The 22,709-nt window shown below is 47.4% G+C and overlaps 1 protein-coding gene across 4 annotated transcripts in view; it reads left to right on the forward strand.

Moving 5' to 3' along the window:
- The window catches only part of FYN (FYN proto-oncogene, Src family tyrosine kinase), a 212,637-nt gene that overhangs the window by 188,898 nt on the left and 1,030 nt on the right, over nt 1-22,709 (forward strand). For all 4 annotated transcript variants that reach the window (XM_055535160.1, XM_055535158.1, XM_055535161.1 and 1 more), the window contains one exon: nt 9,788-9,919. In XM_055535160.1, coding sequence (XP_055391135.1) covers nt 9,788-9,919 — 132 coding nt within the window. The remainder of the gene's footprint in view (nt 1-9,787; nt 9,920-22,709) is intronic.

The raw sequence follows: 22,709 nt of genomic DNA on the forward strand, positions 1-22,709 counted from the left end.
CACCGTGAACGGCAGCATACAATTGCTTCCGTTCCACAGCTTTCTTGCCTTTTGTTCTGGAGAAAAGACCACAGATATGGTCTCCATCATACCCAGAGTGTGAGTCAGAGATTTGGTCCTACCTTTGCCTTCCTTGTAGTTCTTGGAAAGCTGGAAGGATCATTGGAGTTATTCAACATTCTGGTGTTCTAGAACAGCAAGCAGGGGCCCTCCTTTCTTCAGTTCCACCCAAGATAATCGCTTCCACAAGTCCCAACCACCTCCCCCCCACACACACACACATACATACACACACATTCAGTACTTCAGGCAAGTCTCTTTGTTTGTTTGTTTTTTGGCCATGCTGGTGGCATGCAGGATCTTAGTTCCCCAACCAGGGATTGAACCTGTGCCCCCTGCAGTGGAAGCACAGAGTCTTAACCCCTGGACCACCAGGGAAGTCCCAGGCAAAGTCTTGCTGATGAATCTTAGATCTCCTCCCTGAGAGCACGGGGACCAAACAGCATGATTTCAGGAGATGCTGGTTAATTTCATCCTTTGCTTTTGTGTTGCCATTGAGAGTTCTCCTGGGTTGGCATTGGTCAACGTTGGGAGAAAGGTGATGGGGGAAGGCTAGTGTCCTTCCCTCCCCTTCTGGCTCCCCCATAGGTTTGTAGAAGAATGTCACTGGCTCCTTTCTGTTCTCCTCCATATAAGGCACTCCCGCCCTCCCACAGTTCACTTGCCTTCCTATCCGTCCTCGACTGCAAAACACCAGGACCGGTGGCTTGCCTCCAGCCTCATCCACCATCCTCCCAGGTGGCTGGGCTTGCTCCCTGCTGTCCTCTAGTTGTCCTGATTAGGCTTTTAATACACACTAATGGATTTTTCTACTCCTTCTTGTCTGGTCCTTGGCCTGGGGCTCCCCTTGGAACTTTGTTCATGCCTTTCAGCGTGACTATTCCTTCCTGGATTCAGCCACACCAGACTTTGGTTCAGTGCCTGGCTAAGCAGCCATCATGTTTACAGCATGTTCAGGCCCTGCCTCTGGTCCTGGGTTCTTGTCTTCCTCCGCCAAACTTGGTCCTCCTCCACCCACAACCTGGGGAGGATGGCACTCCTCCCTTCTCCCCACCTCCTTCCTTCTCTAACGCCCCACTGACCGTTATGCATTTCAAATAGAATAGCATCTCAGCCATTGTACCATTTACTTTTCCTTTATGTTTTTTACACATGGTGCTAAAAACCTTACGAGCCTAAACTAGAAATTACAACAGAATGTGTCACCAGGAATAACTGGGAAACACACAGTTGTATTACTCCAGACACGTTTGGGAAATTTTAAATTTTGCTTGGGCATGTTTTATTGGGTTTGAAATCATCATTTTGTTTGAATAACCACAAAGTTCCAGGTTAGATCAGCTTTGATTTTACCTCTTTCACAGGATATCCTGTCCAGGTCCCACCTTGTTACCACCCCCCCTGCCCTGCCCCACGCCCTACCAACCATGTAATCAGCTTCCTGTTATTGGCATAGATCATGCTTTCTTTTATTCTCCAGGGTAACTTTAAAGTTGAAGTACTTCACATTATTTAATATTGGATATAATAGCTTGCAGAGTTTACTGCTTTATAACTAAAGAGGGTTCTGGATGGATATTTGGTTCAGAAAAACTGTGTCTGTTGTTGATACAAATGCCTTTCTTCCTTACAGATGCTTTTAGGGCACCATTTGCATTCTCAGGAGGGAGGGTTTGGCTGCTTTTATTTGCCACTGGCTTTGCCTTCTCCACCTAGGCCCAAGTTTTTAGCCAGAGGGGATATTCTCAAGGCTATAGAATTGGCCTGGTCACCATTATAAAAAAAAAAAAAAAAAGGCTTTAGAGTCCAGCTCTCCAGTAAGAGCTAGTAATATGAGCTGGGCCCCCCCAGGCCTGTCCTGGTCCCTGCCTGGAGCTCCAAGAAGAATAGAGGGTCCCATCACTGCATCCCGTGTGGCCGCCCTGTGTGGGTCCTCTTTCCCTTGCTCCTGAGCCCTCTTCTGCCTGAAGCCAGAGCCACAATTAGCTCTGTTGGGTTTCCCTGTGAGCTCTGTCCCCAGCTGCCTGGAATGTCCTAGGGCAGGAGGTGGCTCCCGCTTGGTTTCCCAGGAGTGCCTCCGGCTGTGCTGGGGACTCCTGGAGGCTGAGTGAGTTCTCAGTGATTGACTGCTGAGTGTATGGGCTTTTCTTCATCCTCTTTCCCTCTCATGAAGTTTGGAGAGCTTTGGCTGGCCTGATGCAACTCAGTGCCTTTGCATTAAGATCCAAGGAAGATACTAGCTAGCATTTATTTAAATATTGTGAGGTGCCAGATGCTGTGCTGAGCCCTTTGCATTATTTGTAATTCTCATCACAGCCTTGTGAGATCCCAGTTTACAGACAAGGAGACTGGTACTTAGCAGGCTTTTAAATGGTCACCCGGCAAAACCAGTGTGCACGCCCAGGTCTGCCTAACTCTGGGGCCCCTTTCCCTAATGACTGCCTTGAGCCTTCCAGAAATGACCACTCCAGCCCAGGCCACAACTGGGCCTCTTTGCGTTGTCACAAAAAATATTTGCTCCCTCTTTTCTGGCCGACTTTCACACCCTTAGTGCAGGGGGCAGACTGGAAAGTGAAGGTCCCTGCGGCCTTCAGTTGAGCATCTGAAATGCCGCCACCGAGGGCCTTAATGCACCAAGATGCATAAAGTACTGTAACTAAATCAAGTAAGAACTTTCTTTTTAAGATGGAAGAAACAGATTGCCTAGCCCGAAAGGACCTTCATTCACTTGATCAGGGCCTGGGAGGTTGGGATGAGCCATCCTGACCTAATGAAATTTAGCTGGTCATCCTGTTTCCACTTAAAAACCAAGAGCCTTCGGTCAGACTGTCCTGGAGCACAGTGAGGAGGCTCTTATTCCTATAACTCTAAGGGTGAAAAGAATTATTCGTTCCGCAGCTGTATTGTGTATTGTTTTTTGTTTGGTTTGATTAAATTTGTGTGAAGGAAGAGAATCTCTGTGGCCATCAGAGTGTTGGAGAAATTGCTAGGTTGACCCTTTAACCAATTAAAGCATTTATTGAGCAGTTGCTGTTTAACCAGCCTTAGGCAAGGTACTGTGAAGGAAGAGCAGCATAAAACATGGGCTCCAGCCTCAAACGATCTCCGTTCTATTTAAGGAGAAGCAGAATAACTAGGAGAGAGACATACTGGAAACAGGATGTGGCAGTGGTGGTTGGGTGTTTGGGCTCTGGAGCCAGACTCCCTTGGTTCAAATCCCAGCTCCACCATCTATGTGCGTCCTTTGGCCTATCGTTTTACCTCTGTTCAGTTTTCTTGTCTGTAGAACAGGACTGTAATCGGTATCTGCCTCATATGGGTAAAGCACTTAGCATGATGCTTGCCACTTACCAAGCACTCAATATATGCTTAGCTGTTGTGGGAGCTTCTAACGTCAAGCTTGACTAAACTTGTTTATCACGCTGGCTCCAGGAGCATGGGTGAGCTCAGTGAAGACTGGAGTGGTCACAGATGACTTGATGAAGCAGGTGGGGCTGGAGCTGAGCAAGCTTTAGCTAAGCAGGTAGGAGGAGAGACAACGTTTAGAATATGTTAATGTAGAAGAGGCAAGTTCATGATCATGCCAAGTGCAGGGTACAGGTTACAGGAAAGCAAACTAGACTGGATTTAACTATGGGTTTGGGGCAGAAAGAACCAAAGTTGAATAGATATGTAGGTCCTAGGAAACTGGGTGGGAGATTTTGACTTAATGCAGTAGGGAACCCACTGTGTGGTTGTGGGGGAGGCTGGTGTGGACATTATGAAGCTGAGGCTTAAAATTGTTAATTGGAAAAACAATGAGCTGAAGGCTGGGCACCATGGTTCGAGGTCTAAACAGAGGGATGAGGACCTAAATCGAGTTTTGGCAGAGAACTTAAACAGGAAAGGGAAAGTTTGAGAGGCTTGTCAGAGAGGGAAGCAAGAGGTTTTATTGATGGGTTAGATAGTGGGTTTAAGGAGAAGGAGAAGTCTCAGCCAGCTTTAAAGTTTTTTCACCTTGAAGCCTGGCAGAGTGGGGTCTGATTCCCAGAAAAGGGATACTAAAAAAAAGAGCCTCTGTTTGCTTCCTAGAATATTAAAGTACGAATCAACTTTGTCAGCCATCTAGGAAAATTTCCCAGCTACAGGAACTTCTTTTATAACAAACTGTCTTATTCATAGTAAAATTATTTAATGAAAAATAAATTTAGATTCATAGTTGCCACATTTGAGATGAAGTTGCGGCATCCTAGAGGCTTTGTGCCTTAGACATTTGCAAATCGGGAACCAAGGTTTCAGATGAGAGACAAAGTTTCTCCAGTGTTTCCCGCCCTGTTCACACAGAAATGCTGGGCAGGGTTAATCCTGAGAGAGGCGTGTTTCCCCAGGGAATGAGCAGAGAGAAGGGTCTATAGCACTGAGACCTCTGAGACACTTAGAGAGAGGGAAACTGAGGAGGAACCTACAGCAGAGACAAGAGAAATGCCCAGAAAGAAAGGAAGAGCATCAGGGAAGAAGAAACTTAGAAAAGATTGCTCATTCCTCATAGGAATGTTTGAGCTTTACCAAATGCTGGAATATGCCAGGTTGTACTCCTCTGTTCCTGAGGTGATTCGTATTACTCAAATGTGAAAAGTGTACTAAAACAGCACAAATGTGACTAGAGCCACGAGGTAAGCAAGCATGACAGAAGTGACGGTAGACACGTCGTCAGCCTGATTGTTGATGGCTAATAGCCACGGGCCTTGAAATGTCATGATGCTTTTCAAGAGTTTTGAAAAGTCGAAGCGCTTTTCATGTTCTGGCCCATCGTAGATCATTCTCTAGGTAATGATGTGTGACTTACGTGTTTTAAAGACAAGGAAAGGGTCGGGGAGTGCTCACGGCCCCCAGTGGGTCCCCACCACACTAGCAGGAGTCCAGAGTCCTTAGTGTAACCTGCAGCGCCCCATGGCGTCTGTCCTTATGGCCCATCTTATTCTTCTTTATGGCCCTTGTCTCTGTCTGACATATAAAGGTCACTGGTTTATTTTATGTCCTTCCCAAGCTAACCCGCAAGCCCCCTGAGAGTAGGAGATTGCATTCACTGTGGTCTCCCCAGCACTACAGACCGTGCCAGGTACATGGGAGACTCCAGAAGAGAGAGAACAAAACTAGTCCAGCAAGCATGGGGTCTTTGGTTGTCTTGCAGATAAACTTTGATAACTGAATAAATCCACAGCTCTCTCCTTTCTCTTACTTAAAGCATGGATGGTTATTAACCATATTGTGAAGACTAGTGAGGTTGAATGATTGCTATCCAGTCACCTCCTTCCATCCCAGTCTATTGAAAAACTGATTTTTTACTTTCTTTTGCTGTGATCGCTCCAAGGCCTCTGGCTACCTAACCTCCCAGCTGTAGCCCTAGGCCCATCAGAGAGCCAAATCCAGGATTCCTGCCACCTCAGACAGCTTTACTCTGACCCAAAGGTTTCTGAACACATTTCATTGGAGACTAGAAATCTGGGTTTTCCAGGTGTTTTTGTTTCCTTAGCATGTGACAGATGCTTTTCTACTGTAGTTGACAGTTGTTAAACCCTTCAAAGGGCATCCAGGTGGTGGTAGACAGTGACACTGGTCACTGAGGACAAGGCGAGGACTCACCAGAGAGGGGGGAACTGATTATAAGCCCCATAAGGAACCCCGGTTGTTCCACCAGGAAGGGAAGGCTGAGCAGGTTGATCAGTGCCCAGTTACTCATTCATTCAGCACCTCCTTAACCAGTGCCTTCTGTAGAGCTGGCGCTGGGCTCAGTACTGCACACATGGTGGCCGTCCACAAAGACATGTACCAGCCCCCAAGGACAGTCTCTGTCCATGGAGAGAAATGCACTTTCTGACAACTCACATGTTCACTGCACTTGAGTAGTAACAGCCACAATGAACCAGACACCCTGGCAGCACAGAGCTAGGGAACCTGCCCCAGTCTTTGTGCTCAGGCCAGGGCTCCCCAGCCAGAAACACTCAGGCCAGGAACAAAGGAGGAGTGGGAGTTAGCCATGGGCAGGAGTGGGGTGGGACTTGCAGCAAAGAAAACAGCCTGACCCAAGGCCCTGCAGCAGGAAGGACATTCAGAGGGGACCTGGGGGAGCAGAGGAGGGGAGGCCCAGGGTTACAGGAGGCTGGAGAGTGGGGAGGAGGGGCCAGATTGTGGGGGGAGACAACTGGAAGGGATTGCGGAAGGAGGCCAGTGGCAGGGAGCCAGTGGGGACTGGAGTGCAGGTAGTGAAGATGAAGAGGGAAATTTACCAGTGTGAGGTCAACTCAGTATGGATGGTGATAAGGCAGCAGAGGCCAGAGATGACTCTGTGAAGATCTGTGGAGCTCCTTCTCTAAGTAGGCTCCATGCTGGGCTCTCTAGATGGCACTAGTGGTAAAGAACCCACCTGCCACTGCAGGAGACACAGGTTCGATCCCTGGATTGGGAAGATCCCCTGGAGAAGGGAATGGCTACCCAGTCCACTATGCTTGCCAGGAGAATCCATCATGGACAGAGGAGCCTGGCAGGCTACAGTCCATGGGGTCTCAAAGAGTCGGACACAGCTGAGCAACTAAACACACAGCACAAACATTGAACAAGTACACTGAGAGTTTCTGGGACCCCCATAGCCCATGGCATTACTGACACAGATCGTCATACCTGCATCGGCTGCTTGATTTCCTCCAGCGAGGTGCAGAGGAGAGGACATTATCTTGGTGTCTAATCCTGGTCCCAAAGGGGAATGCCAGGAACAGTGAATCAGCTAGTTACATGGCAGCATCACGCTCGTTGTGGCATAGGTCTCCTGACAGTCCCCTTTTTTCTACAAATCCATCCAATTAGAACCTTGGTCTTGGCTTTATGCCTACCATGATACCTATGAAAAAAATCTGAGAGGGCAGAACTCTATTTTGAAGGAAAAGGCAGCGTTTACACCCAGGAGGTCCTTCCTTCCAGACTTCAGAGCTTTCCTAACTTTACCCAAGGAGCAACCCCATCCAACCCCAGCAGGGTTGTATCCATGGCAACCTTAGGGACCCCATTCTCATAGATGGGGTTTGCAGTGTGCAACCTCAGGGCCATTTTCAAAGACCCCTGCCAAAGCCTGGCATGAACTCTCCCTGCTGTGGACCTGGGTCTGTACCCTGAGGAGGCAAGAGACCAAAACGAGGAGAAATTGAAGTAACAAGATGAATAGAAGAGTGAGCGCTGATTCATTCTTTTCCACTGAAACCTCACTTGATCACTAACAGTTTCTCTCTGCTCTAATTTAACCTTCTGTCTTCCTTGAAACTGTGAATTATCTTTAGAGAAGTCCAGAGCAGCTGCTATTTTGAGACCAAAACAAAGACAAAGGCATTCTTCATTTTTTCCCCTCCAACACATATTATATGTAAATACGTTGCTTATCTTAGAAAGAAAACTAATGCAAAATAAATGTATGTAAGTAAGCTCCTACTAGTAAGTCAGAGCACATACCTACAAAAGGTTTCTTATCAGAGATCCATTACAGGCTTTGTTTCGGCTTCTCTTTTGAAGGTTTATATAATTGTTGTTGTAGATGATATAATGAGAAAACAATAAAGCAGACTACCGAAACTGGCTGATATATTGGCATTTGCTTTTTTAAAAAATCTGAAATTATGAAATCTTCTCTCAGAAAATCCAAAATGACTTTATCCCAATTTTAACTAGTTTACTTTCAGCAACACTTACATCTTGAGCAACATGGAATGATTCCAAGAAGAGAAGAAAGGCTTCTTTTGCTCGTCATTTTATTTACAGGATTTGTGTCTGCACAGTGGAGAAAAATGTTCCATTTGCTTCAGAGACGGACATAGATTTCCAAGCCATTTGGCTCGAGAGCTGGTTTAAATAGGAATGAATTTAATATACCTTTAATTCTCTGAAATAAGAGAACTCCAGCTGAGGTTTGGTCCAGGGCAAAGTCAGCTCTCGACACTGAAGAGAATCTATCACATTAATCCCAGAGGCTCGGAGTCCAAAGCTGCGTGAACAGAATGCTGGAGGATAGGAAGTGTGAGAAGAATGCTTTGAAAGAAACTTTAAAAACAGAATGACTGTTCAGAGAATACCAGACCTTGTGTGGAATCATGCAGCACTTAAGCAAAGATATAAGTAATTATGCTTGAGAAACATAGCTAATTAAAAATAACTCAATGCATAAAAGGGAAGAAAAACTAGAGAATCATTTCTCTGCTCCTGTGTTAATATGAGATGCCACAGAATGAAATAGTAGGATTTTTTTTTTAATTTCATTTCACACGGGCATAGAAGAGATGGAGAGGAAAATTATATTGCCCGAAAATGCCAGGGTAGATTTGCTGAAGATGTTATCATGTACTGTATTTAAAACAAAAAATCTAATTGCTGTAATTTATCATACCTCTGGTTATTAAAACCATGCTAATTCAAAGATTTTAATCATTTGCCAGTTTTGCACATAATGGCTTTTCCTAGAAGATACTATGAAAATTTCTGATTTTGTCAGCCTTTGTGTGATTTTTTTAGGCATTCCTAAGTAAAATTAACATGCTTTAAACATATAATTGTGTTTACATCAGTAATAAAAATTCCTTGTGTTTCCCTTTTAGTCTGTTCAGTGAAATATCTGAAACTGCTTTATAATTGCTAAGCCTAATGTGTGAGAGCACAGGCTGCTGAATCAATTTTAATTCCCCGTATACACATCTAGCTTTGTAAGGAGCAGGGTGGACCCCACCCTTCCTTTTTGATTGGAGAAAGGATTCTTTTAACAGAAGACATTTGCAAGAAAAGATTTGGCACAAAATTTGCTTCTTGGTCTTGAGAAATCAGACTCATAAGATAGTCATTGACATAAAACCACTCTGTAAAAATTGTAGATAGCACCCTGTCTGGCTCACAGGAGAAAGACAGGGAGGTAAGCAAGGGATGGTACAGTGCAGAAGAAAAACATTCCCCAGAATTAAAGGTGGCTACTATTAGGGGCAAGGGTGGAAGGAAAAAGGAGAGTGTAGTGGGGAAGTTGCTGTTTTGCTAAGTCGTATGTGATTCTTTTGCAACCCCATGGACTGTAGCCCCTCCAGGCTCCTCTGTCCAGTGGGATTTTCCCAGGCAAGAATACTGGAGTGGATTGCCATTTCCTCCTCCAGGGGATCTTCCTGACCCAGGGATCGAACCTGCGCCTCTTGCATCTCCTGCATTGGTAGGCGGGTTCTTTACCACTAGCACCACCTGGGAAGTCCCACATAATGCATGGGCTACAGCAAATTGTCTCCACCCTTGGGAGATGCATGGTGGTTTGATCTGGTTTTTATATACCTCAGTAAGAGGAGACTATGGTCTTTTATACTAAAGGATTCTTGAGGGTAACATTATGATTTACAACATTATTTGAAAGTGAAAGAAAAAAATATAAAAGTTTCCTAAATCATAAGTTAGCCCTACCTCCAGACCAAACCCATGACATTCAATCAGTTTGTAGAATCACGTTCAAAAGCCAGGACATGAAGGGGCTTTGAAGCCCGGATGGGACTTGCTTAGGCTTGCAGAGGCAGAAACAGACGCCAGAGCTGCTCAGTCCTAGCCCGGGTCTAGTTTCCCCTCCTCCACGTCCTCCTCTCTGAACCTGATCCCATGAACACATTCTCACCTGCTGTTCTTTCCCCAGCCCCGCACCCAGAGCCATGATCTCTGCCTGAGGAGTAACCAGGTGTTCTTCCTGCAGGCGCCAAGTTCCCCATTAAGTGGACGGCCCCTGAAGCAGCCCTGTACGGGAGGTTCACAATCAAGTCTGACGTGTGGTCTTTTGGAATCTTACTCACAGAGCTGGTCACCAAAGGAAGAGTTCCGTACCCAGGTAAGAGCCAGACACAGCAGAAATGGGCCTGAGTGGATGTTCTCCCAGCACTATTTGGGGAGTCCTCTTCCTGGTTGCCTTCTCAGCCCCATTTTCAGCTTTCTGCCAAGCGTGGGAATTTGAAGAACATGGACAGGTATTTAGCCAGGGGAAAGCAGAAGTGGGAGCCCCCATGGCGTGTAGACAAGCAAGCATCGTGAATTGTGTGCCAGGATTAATGCAGTTAGCAGCTGGTGAACGCTCCAGTCCACCTCAGTCCGTGGGTTCTCTCCTCTCCCCTCTCAGGAGGAGTGTGTGTCCCTGGCTCCCAGGATAGAAATGTCACTGGCAGAACCGTACAGATGGACTTTGTAGAGCCTTCTGGGAAGGAGAAGGAGAAAAGCCCCCACTGCTTTTTGATGACGCCATAGCACTGCCCATGGCGTGAACCTGGCGGGAAGATGCCAGTACCTGCCCTCTCTGCAGGCCCTGCTCCAGGTGGCTGGAGAGAGCAGAGGTACAAGGAAGCGCCATGCAGAAGCCACTCACTACACGTGTCTTGGGTTTCTTGGGACTTGGGGGGTTGTTTTAGGGGGAGAGAGGGTTGACTGCTCTGCACAGCTTATAGGAGGATCTCAGTTCCTGGATTAGGGATTGAACCTGACACCCACACCGCCTGAAGTGAGAGCCTGGAATCCTAACCACTAGGCCACCAGGGAACACCTTCACTGCACGTTTCTGAATGATTAAAATATGCTCTACAAAAGCAAGTATGTGTACATGCCAATTGGCTTCAGTCGGGTCCAACTTTTTGCGACCCCATGGACTGTAACCTGCCAGGCTCCCCTGTCCATGGGATTCTCCAGGCAAGAATACTGGAGTGGGTTTGCTGCGCACTCCTCCAGGGGATCTTCCTGACCCAAGGATCAAACCCCTGTCTCTTATGTCTCTTGCATTGGCAGGCAGGTTCTGTACCACTAGCACCTCCTGAAAGTGAAAGTGTTAGTCGTTCAGTCCTGTCCGACTTTTTGCAACCCTCTGGACTGTACTGTCCATGGAATCTCCAAGAGTGGGTTGCCATTTCCTTCTCCAGGGGATCTTCCCAACCCAGGGATTGAATCTGGGTCTCCTGCATTGTAGGCAGATTCTTTACCATCTGAGCCACTGGGGAAGTCCAAAAGCAAGTATAGTGTAAAGAAATTGGAGATTCTTAAGCCCTGGAGTTTTTCTGAATTATCAGAGTCGTGCTCTCCAAAGAAACCACGGGTTTAGGTGATTCAGGCTTCAATTCATTAATTTAGACAGATACTGATGTAAAGGACACTTGTGCCGTTTCACCTCCACGCTTTAATGGTTATAGCACAGGGGCGATCTGCTTTCTGAAATGTTAAGGACATATTTTTCTGTTACTGTTGAGTGAAGAAAGAACATAGCTCCCCATCATGCCCTGCCTAAGAGAGGAGCTTTTAAAAATTAAAAAATAATAATAAACACAGTGATAGAAACGATAGCAAAGATTACTGAGGAATTGAGAGCTCCTGCAAATGCTGGGTCTGCAATCATATCTTTGCAGTCAGAGGAGCCGGTGAGGGCAGATTTATTTGTAATCCCTTTGTTCCTTTTTTATGATTGTTTCTGGTCATCTTCAGAGAATGCAGAGAAGTAAAGAAGATCTCTTTCTGGGTTGGTCGTAAGCCTCAAGACTCCTCTAAGAGAGCCGGGTTGGCACAGAGGCAAAATTTGACAAATTCCCTATCTCTGAAATGCCAGCACTGGGTGGTTAGAGGTGTGGGCGGAAGTCAGTTTTATTGATGCTGCTGGAGCGGCTGCTGCTCCCTGTGTGCGCAAGTAGGCAGCCTCTCTGGGAGTGGCCAACCAGAAGAAAGGGCTGCCCTGGAGGGGCCTGGAACCCAGCACAGGCATTTCTGAATCGCTTCTCGAGGGGGAGAATTTTGTCAGTGCTCGGGATTTTGAAGATGTGAAGGCGCCTCTTTTCTCATTGTCTGAATTTTGAATGAATTTCTTCCTGAGTGCCCCAGGTTTAGCCACCCGATGTGTTGTCGGAGGGAAGGTTAATGTCTTGCATTTCTATGAAACCTTTACTTCCAGGAAGACAAAGCGGCTTTTTGTTTCTCGGGGTCACACACAGGAGCCGAGACAAAGGGGTGGGGGCGGGGGCCTGGGAGGAGGAAGGCAGGTGTGCGTTTCTGAGGGAGAGTCTTTTGTCAAGTTTGGTTTAGGCATAAAGAAAGCAGTCTCCTTTTACAACTGAGGCAGGATTTTCATTCATTCAGCTTAGCATCAGTCAATGTGATTGTGCCTGGCATGATTTTGCACTACCTGGGAAGCAAGTACTGTGAATAAGACATTCATACTCTCAGCAAACATTGATGAGAACAGGCCTGAAGGAGGATGCTGTTTTAGTTCCTGGGGGATAGAACAGTGAGCGGAGGAATAAATTCAGTCCCTGCACTCATAGAGCTTACAGTCAGATGGATGAAATAGAAAGCAGCCCTTTTTTTATTGCTTCTGTATAATTAGAGGAAATCATCTTTGGGGGATGCGATACTTGAACTCACTCACTGTGGGCCCCCAGTCTTAATCCTGATAATGAGGCAAGGACCCCGGATTCAGGTGTCTGCACACAGCAGGTCCAGAGAAGGGCTTTTCACTCAGAATCCTGTGAAGATGGCCAAGGAGTTTGACAAGAGAATTCAGTCCACTTTATCATGCCTAGTTATACACTCGGAGCAACTGCTGATGTGCTGGGGGCTTTGATAGCTGCCCGGATTCTGTGACGGTGGCCAAGCAAAGGGGCCGTGTCTGGGAAGCTTCATGGAGAAGAAGGTACATAGGCTTTCCCCTTCGCATTGAGGAAGAATGATGCCAGACAAGGAGGGATGTGTGGAAAGGCGCCAAGGCCTGGGTGGAGGCCCCTAGGATATGAGCCTGTGGAGAAGGCTGTGAGGTGGGGCTGCCTGGCCATTCCCCGTGAAGAGGGCCTGGTGTAGCCACAGGAAGGCCTGGCCCGTCTATAGCCAGGCCCTGGAGCTGCGTCAGCGGGGAGTGACAGGAGCCCCAGAAAGCTGTTCCCAAACCTAGTGCTCGCCATGGATGCTGCTTGTTTTTGTTCTCAGTGTAACTGTAATCATATTTAATTGTGCCTCAAATCTCACAGTACACTCTTTTTGAGGGAGAGGCTCTTACAGAAGGATTCCAATTACAGGATGATTACCTTAACGAAGGAGAACAATTCCTAAGGAACAGACAGTTTCTTTCAGCCTCGTCCTATGACACCGGACAAGGAAGGCCCTTCCTGTCCTCATTCTCACTGTCTCTTGGAGCGGCCGGGTTGGCAGTGTGTGCCAAGGGGCTGTGTCTCCACTGACCAGAGTCCTTGTGGCTGGGGGTGGCACCCAGGACAGACGCCCAGACCTGTCCACTGTGGTTCCCATCCTAACTTCTCAGCAGTTATTTCTCAGTTGGCTGGAGTGTGTTTTGAAGTAATTCTTGTTTCAAGAGCAGTAGGCAACGATACGTTTTCTTTCATACCTGAGAATGGCCTTCTGCCATCATTACACACAGGAAAGGTGCTTTGGCTGGTGGTGAGGATGAGGGTCAAGGGAGAGACGAAAGTGACTTCTAAATGGATATCATGAAAGCTTTCCAGGCAGTTTTGCCCACTGTGAAAGAAGGTCCAGAAAAAGAATCAGAGAAGGAACTTGGAATAGTGTTTGGAAGGTGTAACTGAATGAAGGGCTCAAGGAAGGAGGCAAAAATAAAACATGGGATTGGTTGGTTAGTTAGCAAGTTTTACAAAATGGATGATTCGACAGGAAGGAAAGAAGGAGACTCTCAAATTGAGTGAGCGCCTGGAAGCCAAATTAAAAATACTGAAATGTGATTCTGAGATGAACAGGGAGGTAGTGGAAAGGAGTCCCATCACCCTACCAGACAAAGAAGGTTGCTTCCAAGATGTGTAACAAAGATGCTCTGAAGAACAGCTCTGTTTTCCAGATTCCCACAGCCTGACCTTAGCACCTCCTCAGCCTAGCTGTACAGCTTGCTTTACTATAAGCCAAGGCTCAGAACCATTCTTTGCATCAAGATTATACCTGATTTTGTGCCGATGAATTGTTACATATGAGAATTGAAAGTACTTAAAACTGTTTTCTAGGATTGATGCATAAAATCTGAGCAGTGCATTTTAACCTATTTTTTTTTCACCTCCAAATCCTTCTTTTCTTCTTTGTTTCCACTGCCCCATGGCAGGCTGTCATCCTCTGCTGCAGGAGCCCCCTTCATGGAACTCCCTATTTCCTGTCCCCCCACCCCCACCATCTATCATCGTCACCATCAGAGTTATCCTAGAAACAGATCCGCTTATCCTGCCTCTGCTAGTTAAAAAGCCCATGGCTTCCCCTTGCCTTCCAGATAAACTCCAGAAGCCTTCGTCTGGCGTAGTCCTTCTTAACTCTTTCCTTCAATCATTCAGCATATGTTGATTGATTACCTGCTCTATGCCAGGTACTGTTTAGGTCCCCAGGAGTGTCGCAGTGAACCAATAGACAAAAGCTGTCCTCCCAAACTTTTCACTCCTCAGAGGAGACAGACAATCAGCAAAGACAAATAAGCAAAATACATTCCTCATTGGCTGGTGGTAATGGGTAGGGAGGAGAGTAAAATGGGGAAGGGCAGAGAGGGTGGCTGCCGGGGTCCAGCCCCAGCTTATCCAGGGTATTCGAAGGAGAGACGGCATAGGCGAGGGTCAGGGAACAACTGCTTAATTAAATGTTAATTAAGGATATAAAGAGTAATGGAATAAGGATAGCTCAGTAGGAAAATTCAGTGGAGAAAAGAGGCTGAGTAGCTTGGTTTACGCGGGGGACCAATAAAACTTCAAGACAAGAAGCTTGCACCACTTACGTAGGCCACAGGCGTCCTTCCGTTCTCCCGAAGGAGAGGAGACACTGAGGCCTCCCCGGTCGGATCTTAGAAGCCCAGGCATAATTAGTAAGCATGGTGGGTTCCGCGCTCCAGATGGAGACTCAACCAGAGTGAGAGAGAGAGAGAGACATGGGGAGACCAGTCTTTCGAGGAACTGATCCCAATTCTTTATTTTCCATGGTCTTCTTTTATACACTGAGATGTTATGCAAAAGTCACGTGGGGTCAGCAGTCCTGACTTTTATCAAAGTCAGGTGCTTCATACAAATGTATACAGAGGTCTTAGGGGTGTTACATCATCTTCTGGCCAGGGGGCCTGCTGACAATTTACGACCCTCTCCTTGTGACAGCGGTCAGTCAACCAGGACACTTATTTCTCCAGGGGTGATTATTCTTAAAACAGACGCCACCCAAATAAAGTTACATTCCTATAGGGTGAGGGTGTAGTGGGTTTTAGTTAAGGAAAGAATTTACTTAGCCTAAGGTCTAACGTGATTTATATCAAAGGTTAATACTTATTTCTTCTATATATTCATTAATGTGTATAAGGGCAGGGGATGTGGAGACTTAGCAGTAAACATCAGCTCAACAAATGAAAAACCCTTCACCAATACAATTTCTAATCAGCCCATTACACTTATACTAATAATTTTCTAACTTTTCTAAAGAACCTGTTTTTAGAAGGTTTAAAGCATCTTGTGCCTCTCATGGTTGGGAGGCTGTGAGCAATCACATGTGGCCGGACAAGCCTGTCAGGCAGGCTAGAGAACCTTCAGAGGAGTTTGTAGGTTAAAACACTCCTATCACGCCCAGGAATTATTATTAACTGGAGCTCTAAGTTAACTTCTCCGAAAGAGGTGGTGGGGGACAGCCCCCTGTAAAGCCAGAGGTGTAGGTGAGAGCACAAAGTAGTAAAGTAGGCAGGCTCTGGTTATGGGGTAGATGCTCGAGGATTTCCAGGGGGACTCCTGAGGCTCGATCCCGCCTTTGCGTATGTCGAGCCTCCTTCCTCATGACCTTTGCCATGGGCGGAGTGCCTCACGCCGGCCCCCAACAGGTGGCAGGGGAGGACATCACCAGGAAGGTGATATCTGAGGAAGAAGGCTCAGGTTAACTGGGGGAGGAGCCCCCCTTAAGAGGGAACCAGAGCACAGAAGCTCTGAAGAAGCAGTGTGGGTGGAGCAGGCGGGCCCAGTGGCCCCAGACAGATCAGCGGGGCCTTCTGAGGCCATGGTTAGGGCATTTGCGCTCAGCGAGATGAGGGCCGACTGAGGGGCTTCGACCAGGTGACATCATCAGACACGATGTCTCTTGTGCTGCTCCTGACCCTCATCACCAAGAGATTTCTCTCAAACGTGTAAATCTGCCTTCTCAGCTCCACTCTCTGCCTCAGAATCCATCCAACCCTAACCCAAAGTCCCGTCCTTTGTGTCGCCTTCTCCACGTCTCTTCCTGGGTCGCTCCTCTGCTCACTCCCATGCCACTGGGTGCCTCCCTGGTGAAGCCCTTGTCTGTGCGTCTGTTTCCCAGTACCTCTGAACCCTGAGAAGGGGGCTCCTTTAGTAGACTCTCAGTAAGTCTTAAGCAGATACACGGAAGAATGGGTGGAGGGATAAAGGGCTGGATGGTTGGATGGGTGGGCAGAGGGGAAAAAATGATTAGCCCAAGAGGCTTTTAAAATAAGACTTTGCCCATAGCCTGCAAAACCTTTCAACTCTATTTCATCATCTCCAAACATAAATAAGGCATGTTTTTCCCAGCCGCAGAGTAGCCTCTGTCCTCAAAGTTGTTCTGGGAAATTGACCCCGTGGTCAGTTCAAACACCACGTCCCAGCACCATTCTAGGCAGAATGTCCTGGCCGTTCTGGGCCCTGGCTCTCCACTGAACACCTGCTTTGGGAATTTGGCAGGATCTGGAAAAGCAGGAACATTCTCTTAAGCATATCACATTTATTCATGCATTTGCTGTGCTTTCAACTCTTCTAACAACTGACAGCTGCCTGACTTTCATGAATGCATCTAGTCATTTGATAATGACTTGAAGAGGGAGATAAATTAGTGAATGTATAGCACTTTCCTTGAAGAATTGCAAGTCTCCACCTTCATCGTCCCTCTGCCCCACTCAGATGCCTTCCAACAGAGCCTGAGCTGTAGACCTAAATTCCTTTGTGTTCAGCAGCCCATCATTGTCACCTTTATCCCCACTGGGCCCAGCCTGATACTGGGGGCAGGTTTCTCCTGGGGGAGGAAGAGGTCAGGACTCTCCATCCAGGAGAAAGGGAATTGGGATGAAACTTCAAATCTCAGCCAAGGGTGCTTAGTCTTCTGCCTTCCGTGCTCCCATCCACGGTCCTCAGGCTTTTCTGTTTTGGCTCCTGTTGTTCCCGCCAGAGGAGTCCTGCCTGGAACGCCCAGGAGTCTTGTTACCTCCCCCAACAAGGTTTCTCTCAGCCCATGTGGCTGGTGGAGGAGAGAGCAGACAGGGAGGGGCTCTCTGCTCCCCGGTCCTACCCGCTGCTGCTCCTGTGTACCCCTGTGCATTTCCATGGCCTGCCCTCACCCTCACCCTCTCTGTCACTTTTTCACTGTTACTGGGACAAAGGAGCTGTTCATGATACTGGATTATCAACTTTAACTTTCATGTGTTATGGCACCTGAGTAGCTGTCATTTCTGTGTTTATTAATAGAGTGGGCTTCATAAAAACAGGTGTCCTAAGCTTATCTGGTTAAGATGCAGAAAGAGAAACAAGCGTCATCGTTGTGCCGCCTCAAGGTCACTCCTTTATTTTCAGCTCTCCTCTTTGAGCAATATCTATCTGCCCGGAGTCTGTACTTTGATCTCATAACCAAAACCAAACTTGATGTGTCCCAGTTGTAGCCCAGTAAGATAACTAGAGCACATGGGCATCTGATAGCACGCGCTCGTGCTGAGCAAGCACCATTAACGGCACCCTCCTTCCTTCCGCCCTCCCTGCACTCCCAGCACCGCTCAGCAGACAAGTAAACAGAAGGGCTTTTTACAGGGTTTGTGTAGAGAAGCCAGGGGGAGCCTCTGACAAAAAGCCTGATGCACAATAGCGTCTAATTTCCTTTCAACAGAAAGCTCGGTTTGCAGAAGTAAGCTGCATATCTGAGAACCTGAGCGTCATTCCCATTGTCAAAGGGCCTAATTATTCACGTGGCACAAAAATCTTGCAACCCCTAGTCCAATCCAGATACAAACCTGGATGGTAAACAGCAAAAATCCCCACTTGTATAGCCACAGCCCCTGGAAGATCCGTATTAGGAAACTGAAATGGTGAGCTGTCAAGCCCGATACCCTCTGTTCATAGAAGACACTTCAGCGAGCTGAAAGCACAGTGAATATGGAGATATTCCATTGACAAAGTGAAACTGAGGCAGGGGAAGTCAATCACCTGCTGAGACACAGAGTTGAAAGAGTAAAGTGGCTCTGCAATGAAAATGGTTTTCTTAACTGTGAAAGCCGCTCAGTCATGCAGTCCATGGAATCCTCCAGGCCAGAATACTGGAGTGGGTAGACTGTTACTTCTCCAGAGGATCTTCCCTGGAGATCAAAAAAAAAAAGCAAGGAGACACCACTGAGTTAATATCTAGCTCAAGGAAGAGGCACAGGAAAGTGTAAAATAAAAGGAGGGAGGAGAAAAAGGAGCGAAGGGATGGAAAATACACACACGTGAAAGCAGAGACTGTTGGCAGCCATACATAGTAAGGATTGGAAAGTGAGAGCTGGAAACTTGACCTTAATTCAGGAACCGAGAGGAAGCCAGCAGCATGATTTGGAAGGATAATACGGTCATAATGGCAGGAAGTGAATTCAGTCCACTTGGCCAGAGAATCTCAGCTGCAGGGTTTGGGGCAAACCCACTGGAAATGAGGCTACCAGTGACCATGTTTGAGAGCCTGAGACAGGAGGCCCCCATGGAAGGTGCAGAAAGAGGTATCTGAAAGTAAACCCCAGCACAGCAGACTCCACAGGTGTTCTGTGAACTGAGTCCCACTGGGCTATGTGCCCTGTGAGAGTGACCTGTGGAAATGGTCCATTTTCCTGACTGACCACAAGGAGAGCAGAAAGGTAAGGAACCACTGAGGTAGGGGCAGAGGAGGACAGGCTGGAGTGAAAACAGCCAGTGTGTCTGCTCGCTGGTCACCAAGCCCTGTGCCCCTTCTCTGATGTGGAGTTTGGGAACCAGGCAACATGCCCTGGGGAGCTTTGTTACCATGACATGGTTAGATGCCACAGGCTGGCATAGAGCACCCTCCTGTTGAAAAACACTCTCTATTGTAGCTTCCACTAAGAACTGTTGTTGACAAAGTTTTCCTAAAACACAATGATGTTTTAAAGTTTCTGCCTCTTCAGTTTCTCCCTAAGAAGGAAAATAATAGGCAGAACATTCCCAGGCAGCCTCCTCCCCGCCCCCGACCCGCTTCCTCAATTGGAACTAAGATACAAAGATTCTTCCCTTTGCCCATGTCCCTCAGGACTCCGCTGGCCTCCCTAAACTCAATGTTGTGTGTGTTCCCTTCCCAGTCCCTGGCCCTCACCTTCCCTGGTGGCTCAGATGGTAAAGAATCTGCCTGTAATCCAGGATACCTGGGTTTGATCCCTGTATCAGGAAGATCCCCTGGAGAAGAGAATGGCTACCCACTCCAGTATTCTTGCCTGGAGAATTCCATGGACAGAGGAGCCTGGCAGGCTACAGACCATGGGGTCGAACAGAGTCGGACATGACTAAAGCAACTAACACTTTCACTTTTCTTTTCACTTTCAAAAAGAGCTTATGAAATAGTAGTATGAAGAGGAAAATCCATTTTTACTAAAAAGCAGTTCTTACACATGATTTTTCAAAGTTCTTATAGCCAAGAATACTCTTTTTTGAAAAAAATATGAACACAGCCCACTTACTTGGGCTATTGTTTGTGAAGTGAAAAGTGACCCAAGCCTTGCTGAGCGAGCATCTCTTGGTTGTGCAGTTCCCACTGCCAGGGACCATCGCGAAGGAGCTGGGTCCACTTCTGGCCTATGGATGCTTGGAAAAGATCCAGTCCCATTCAGACTGTCATTGTCAGCCAAGTGCATTGTCTTATATCCCACTTTTCTGGCAAAACTGATGTTGGTATGTTTCTTGTTAGCCTGGTGCGTCGAATTGGTTTTGTGTGCTCTTCATGCTGGGAGAACCTGGGGAGTGGCATGAGAGGGGGGAGAGGAGAAACAAGAAAAGGATGCGGGCAGAAAGGAGGTGGAGGGCATGGGGAGGAACTGCCAGCGAGGCCAGCTGGTGCCCTATACCACGAGGGCCAAGGCCCAGCTCCGTCCCTGGTCCCAGCTGCCCTGGGGAGCAGGCTGCCTCCCTAGATGCTACATGTTGAGGGTTGAGCTGTGTCCCTGATTCAGGCAGAGCACTGAAAAACAGGCTTGACCCAAGTGGCCAATTAAACTTTCCATTGGTAGAGACTGGATCAAGACTTTAGGAAAAAAAAATACATGAAATCTTTCCATTTGAGTAGTTTGTTTTTTAATGACAAGAATCCTGTAATGACATAAGGGCTGCAGAGCAATAGGAGAATGATTAGCTAAGCTCTGTGGTGTGGTTTTGGATGATCCCAGTGCCAGAATGAAGCATTAGGAGGAGGCATTTGGGTTTGGCGGGGGGTGTAACCACCTCCAGCAGGGCCTGTCCGACCTTCTGAGGCTCAGACCGCCCACCTGTCTCTCCTCCAGTTCTCACAGACTCCTGGCAGGGCCAGGGTCAAGGGGGACTTCTGCAGGTTCAGGCATGTGTCTTCTGAGATGTTAAGAAACCAAGGACTGCACTGAAATACAAAGCACACACTTTGGAGGAGGCCAGTCCTGGTACGGGCTCATGCTCTCTTCCTAACCTTTCTGGGCTTCTGGAATGTGGTGGCTGCTGTCCACTCGTGCCAGAGCTTCACAGCCAAAACCCTTGGGACTAAACAAGCTTCACAGTCAGACTTGGTTTTCTTTCTCGAAAGTCCATATAGTGCTTAGACCATAATTTGTATAACACCTTAGGAGGGTCTTGGGCTGCACTCTGTGTTCGGACACATCCTTAATTCTTATAATATGTATAAATGAAGAAAAACAGTCTAGCGCCTCATACCAGGTCAGGTTTTATGGCCAAATAAGGTGAGTTCAGATCAGTTTGCTGCCAGGGAAGTTCCCAGAACTTGTGCTTTGCAGAGCTTGTTGTATTGGGGGTTGTGGATGAGGAAATGCTGGTCCTTGTCCCTTGCCCTGTTTGTCCAGAGCACTGCAGGACACTCCAGTGGCAACCTCAGCATCTCCCCTTGCTTCCAACCGCTCCCCCGCCCCACCCTGACTCATCAAAATGAGTTTTCAGTGGTTGGAAGAGGACGTAAGGTAATTAATTACAGAGCTGACCAGTCATCCAACTGAAGAGAGCCCCTGTGAAGTCAGGCATGGCGTGGAGGAAGGGGACCCAGATTCAACTACTGAGCCTTTCTCACTAAAATAAGGGTCACCACCAAAATATGAGCAGAGTTATGTTAGAATAATTAAATTGAAGGCCTACTTCAACACAGCAGGAATAATACACAGATTTTATCACCTCAATGAATTACAGTGGCAGAGAATAAGAAAGCATCCTGAAAGGGTTAGCATGTGACGGACAGAGCTGTGGTTGACAGTCACGGGAGCTGGAATCAGCCCAGCTCCAAAAACAACAACAAAGAGAACTGGCAACAGATCGCAGAATCTGAGCGATTCTGGGGGACAGGGGGACAGGGTCGTGACCTGGCCCTGCTGCTCTGGCTGGGTGGTTCTGCTCAGCAGGTTGCCGTCTCCTCCAGAAGTCGCAAAATGTACGCACTGTGTCCTGCTGATCGGAGCCCTGAGAGCCAGGGGAAGAATTCCAGGTTTCTGAATGGCTGAAACTCGGGTTTTTGCTTTTATAAATTAACTGGGTCAGAGGTTGGAGAGGATTCCAGATAATAGGCTCAGAGCCAAGGAGCAGCCAAAACATACAAGGGCTTGGCAGGCGATGGCAGAACACGATACGGCAGAAAAGGGAAGCAAACCGGAGAAGAGAGCCTGGCAGTGATTGAGAAAGGGGTCAGGGCATTCAGCTCCCCCGTCCACCCCTCATGTGGTATTTCCTGTTCTGTTGAGAAGGCCAGCGTGCAGGAAGGCTGCATTCTCCAGAGGGCTGGCAGTCTCCCAGAACGTCTCCTGTTAGCTCCAGGCATCCCGAAGTCTCTGTATCGGGCAGCTCCCCCAGAGGGTCACAGAGGTCTCCGTGATTGATGGCCTGTCTGAGGTCATCAGTAAACAGTGCCCTGTCTCCCTGTAAGAGTCATCTTAACCCAGGGCACCTGGGGGTCACTGGGCTGGACAGAGCCCAGAGGGATGGCGTGATGTCGATCTTGAATGGCCAAACACTGAGAGTTTGTCCAGGCGCGAGGACAGCCAATTTATGAAGTGTATCAACAGAGCTTATAGGTCCTGTGAACAAAGGACAGTTTAGTTTTCATTCCCTGGATTTGTTTTTATCTGCTTCATTCATACTTTTGTCAGCATAATTGATGTATAATTTACATACAATAGAATTCTACAGTTTTAAGAATTCAGTGAGTTTTGACAAACATAAACAGTCACACTTCCATACTCAGGGTATAGAACATGGATTGGCAGCCTACAGCTTCTAGGCCAGATCTGGCTCCCACCCTGTCTTTGTTTTCTGCATTTTCAGAGTTGTAGAAAAATAAATAAAATGAAGGATATGCGGCAGAGATAGTATGCAACCTAAAATCTTTACTGCCTGGCCTTTACAGGGAGGGTTTGCTGATACAGAACGTTTCCATCACCC

The sequence above is a fragment of the Bubalus kerabau genome, chromosome 9 (assembly GCF_029407905.1).
Source record: "Bubalus kerabau isolate K-KA32 ecotype Philippines breed swamp buffalo chromosome 9, PCC_UOA_SB_1v2, whole genome shotgun sequence".
Classification (NCBI taxonomy): domain Eukaryota; kingdom Metazoa; phylum Chordata; class Mammalia; order Artiodactyla; family Bovidae; genus Bubalus; species Bubalus kerabau.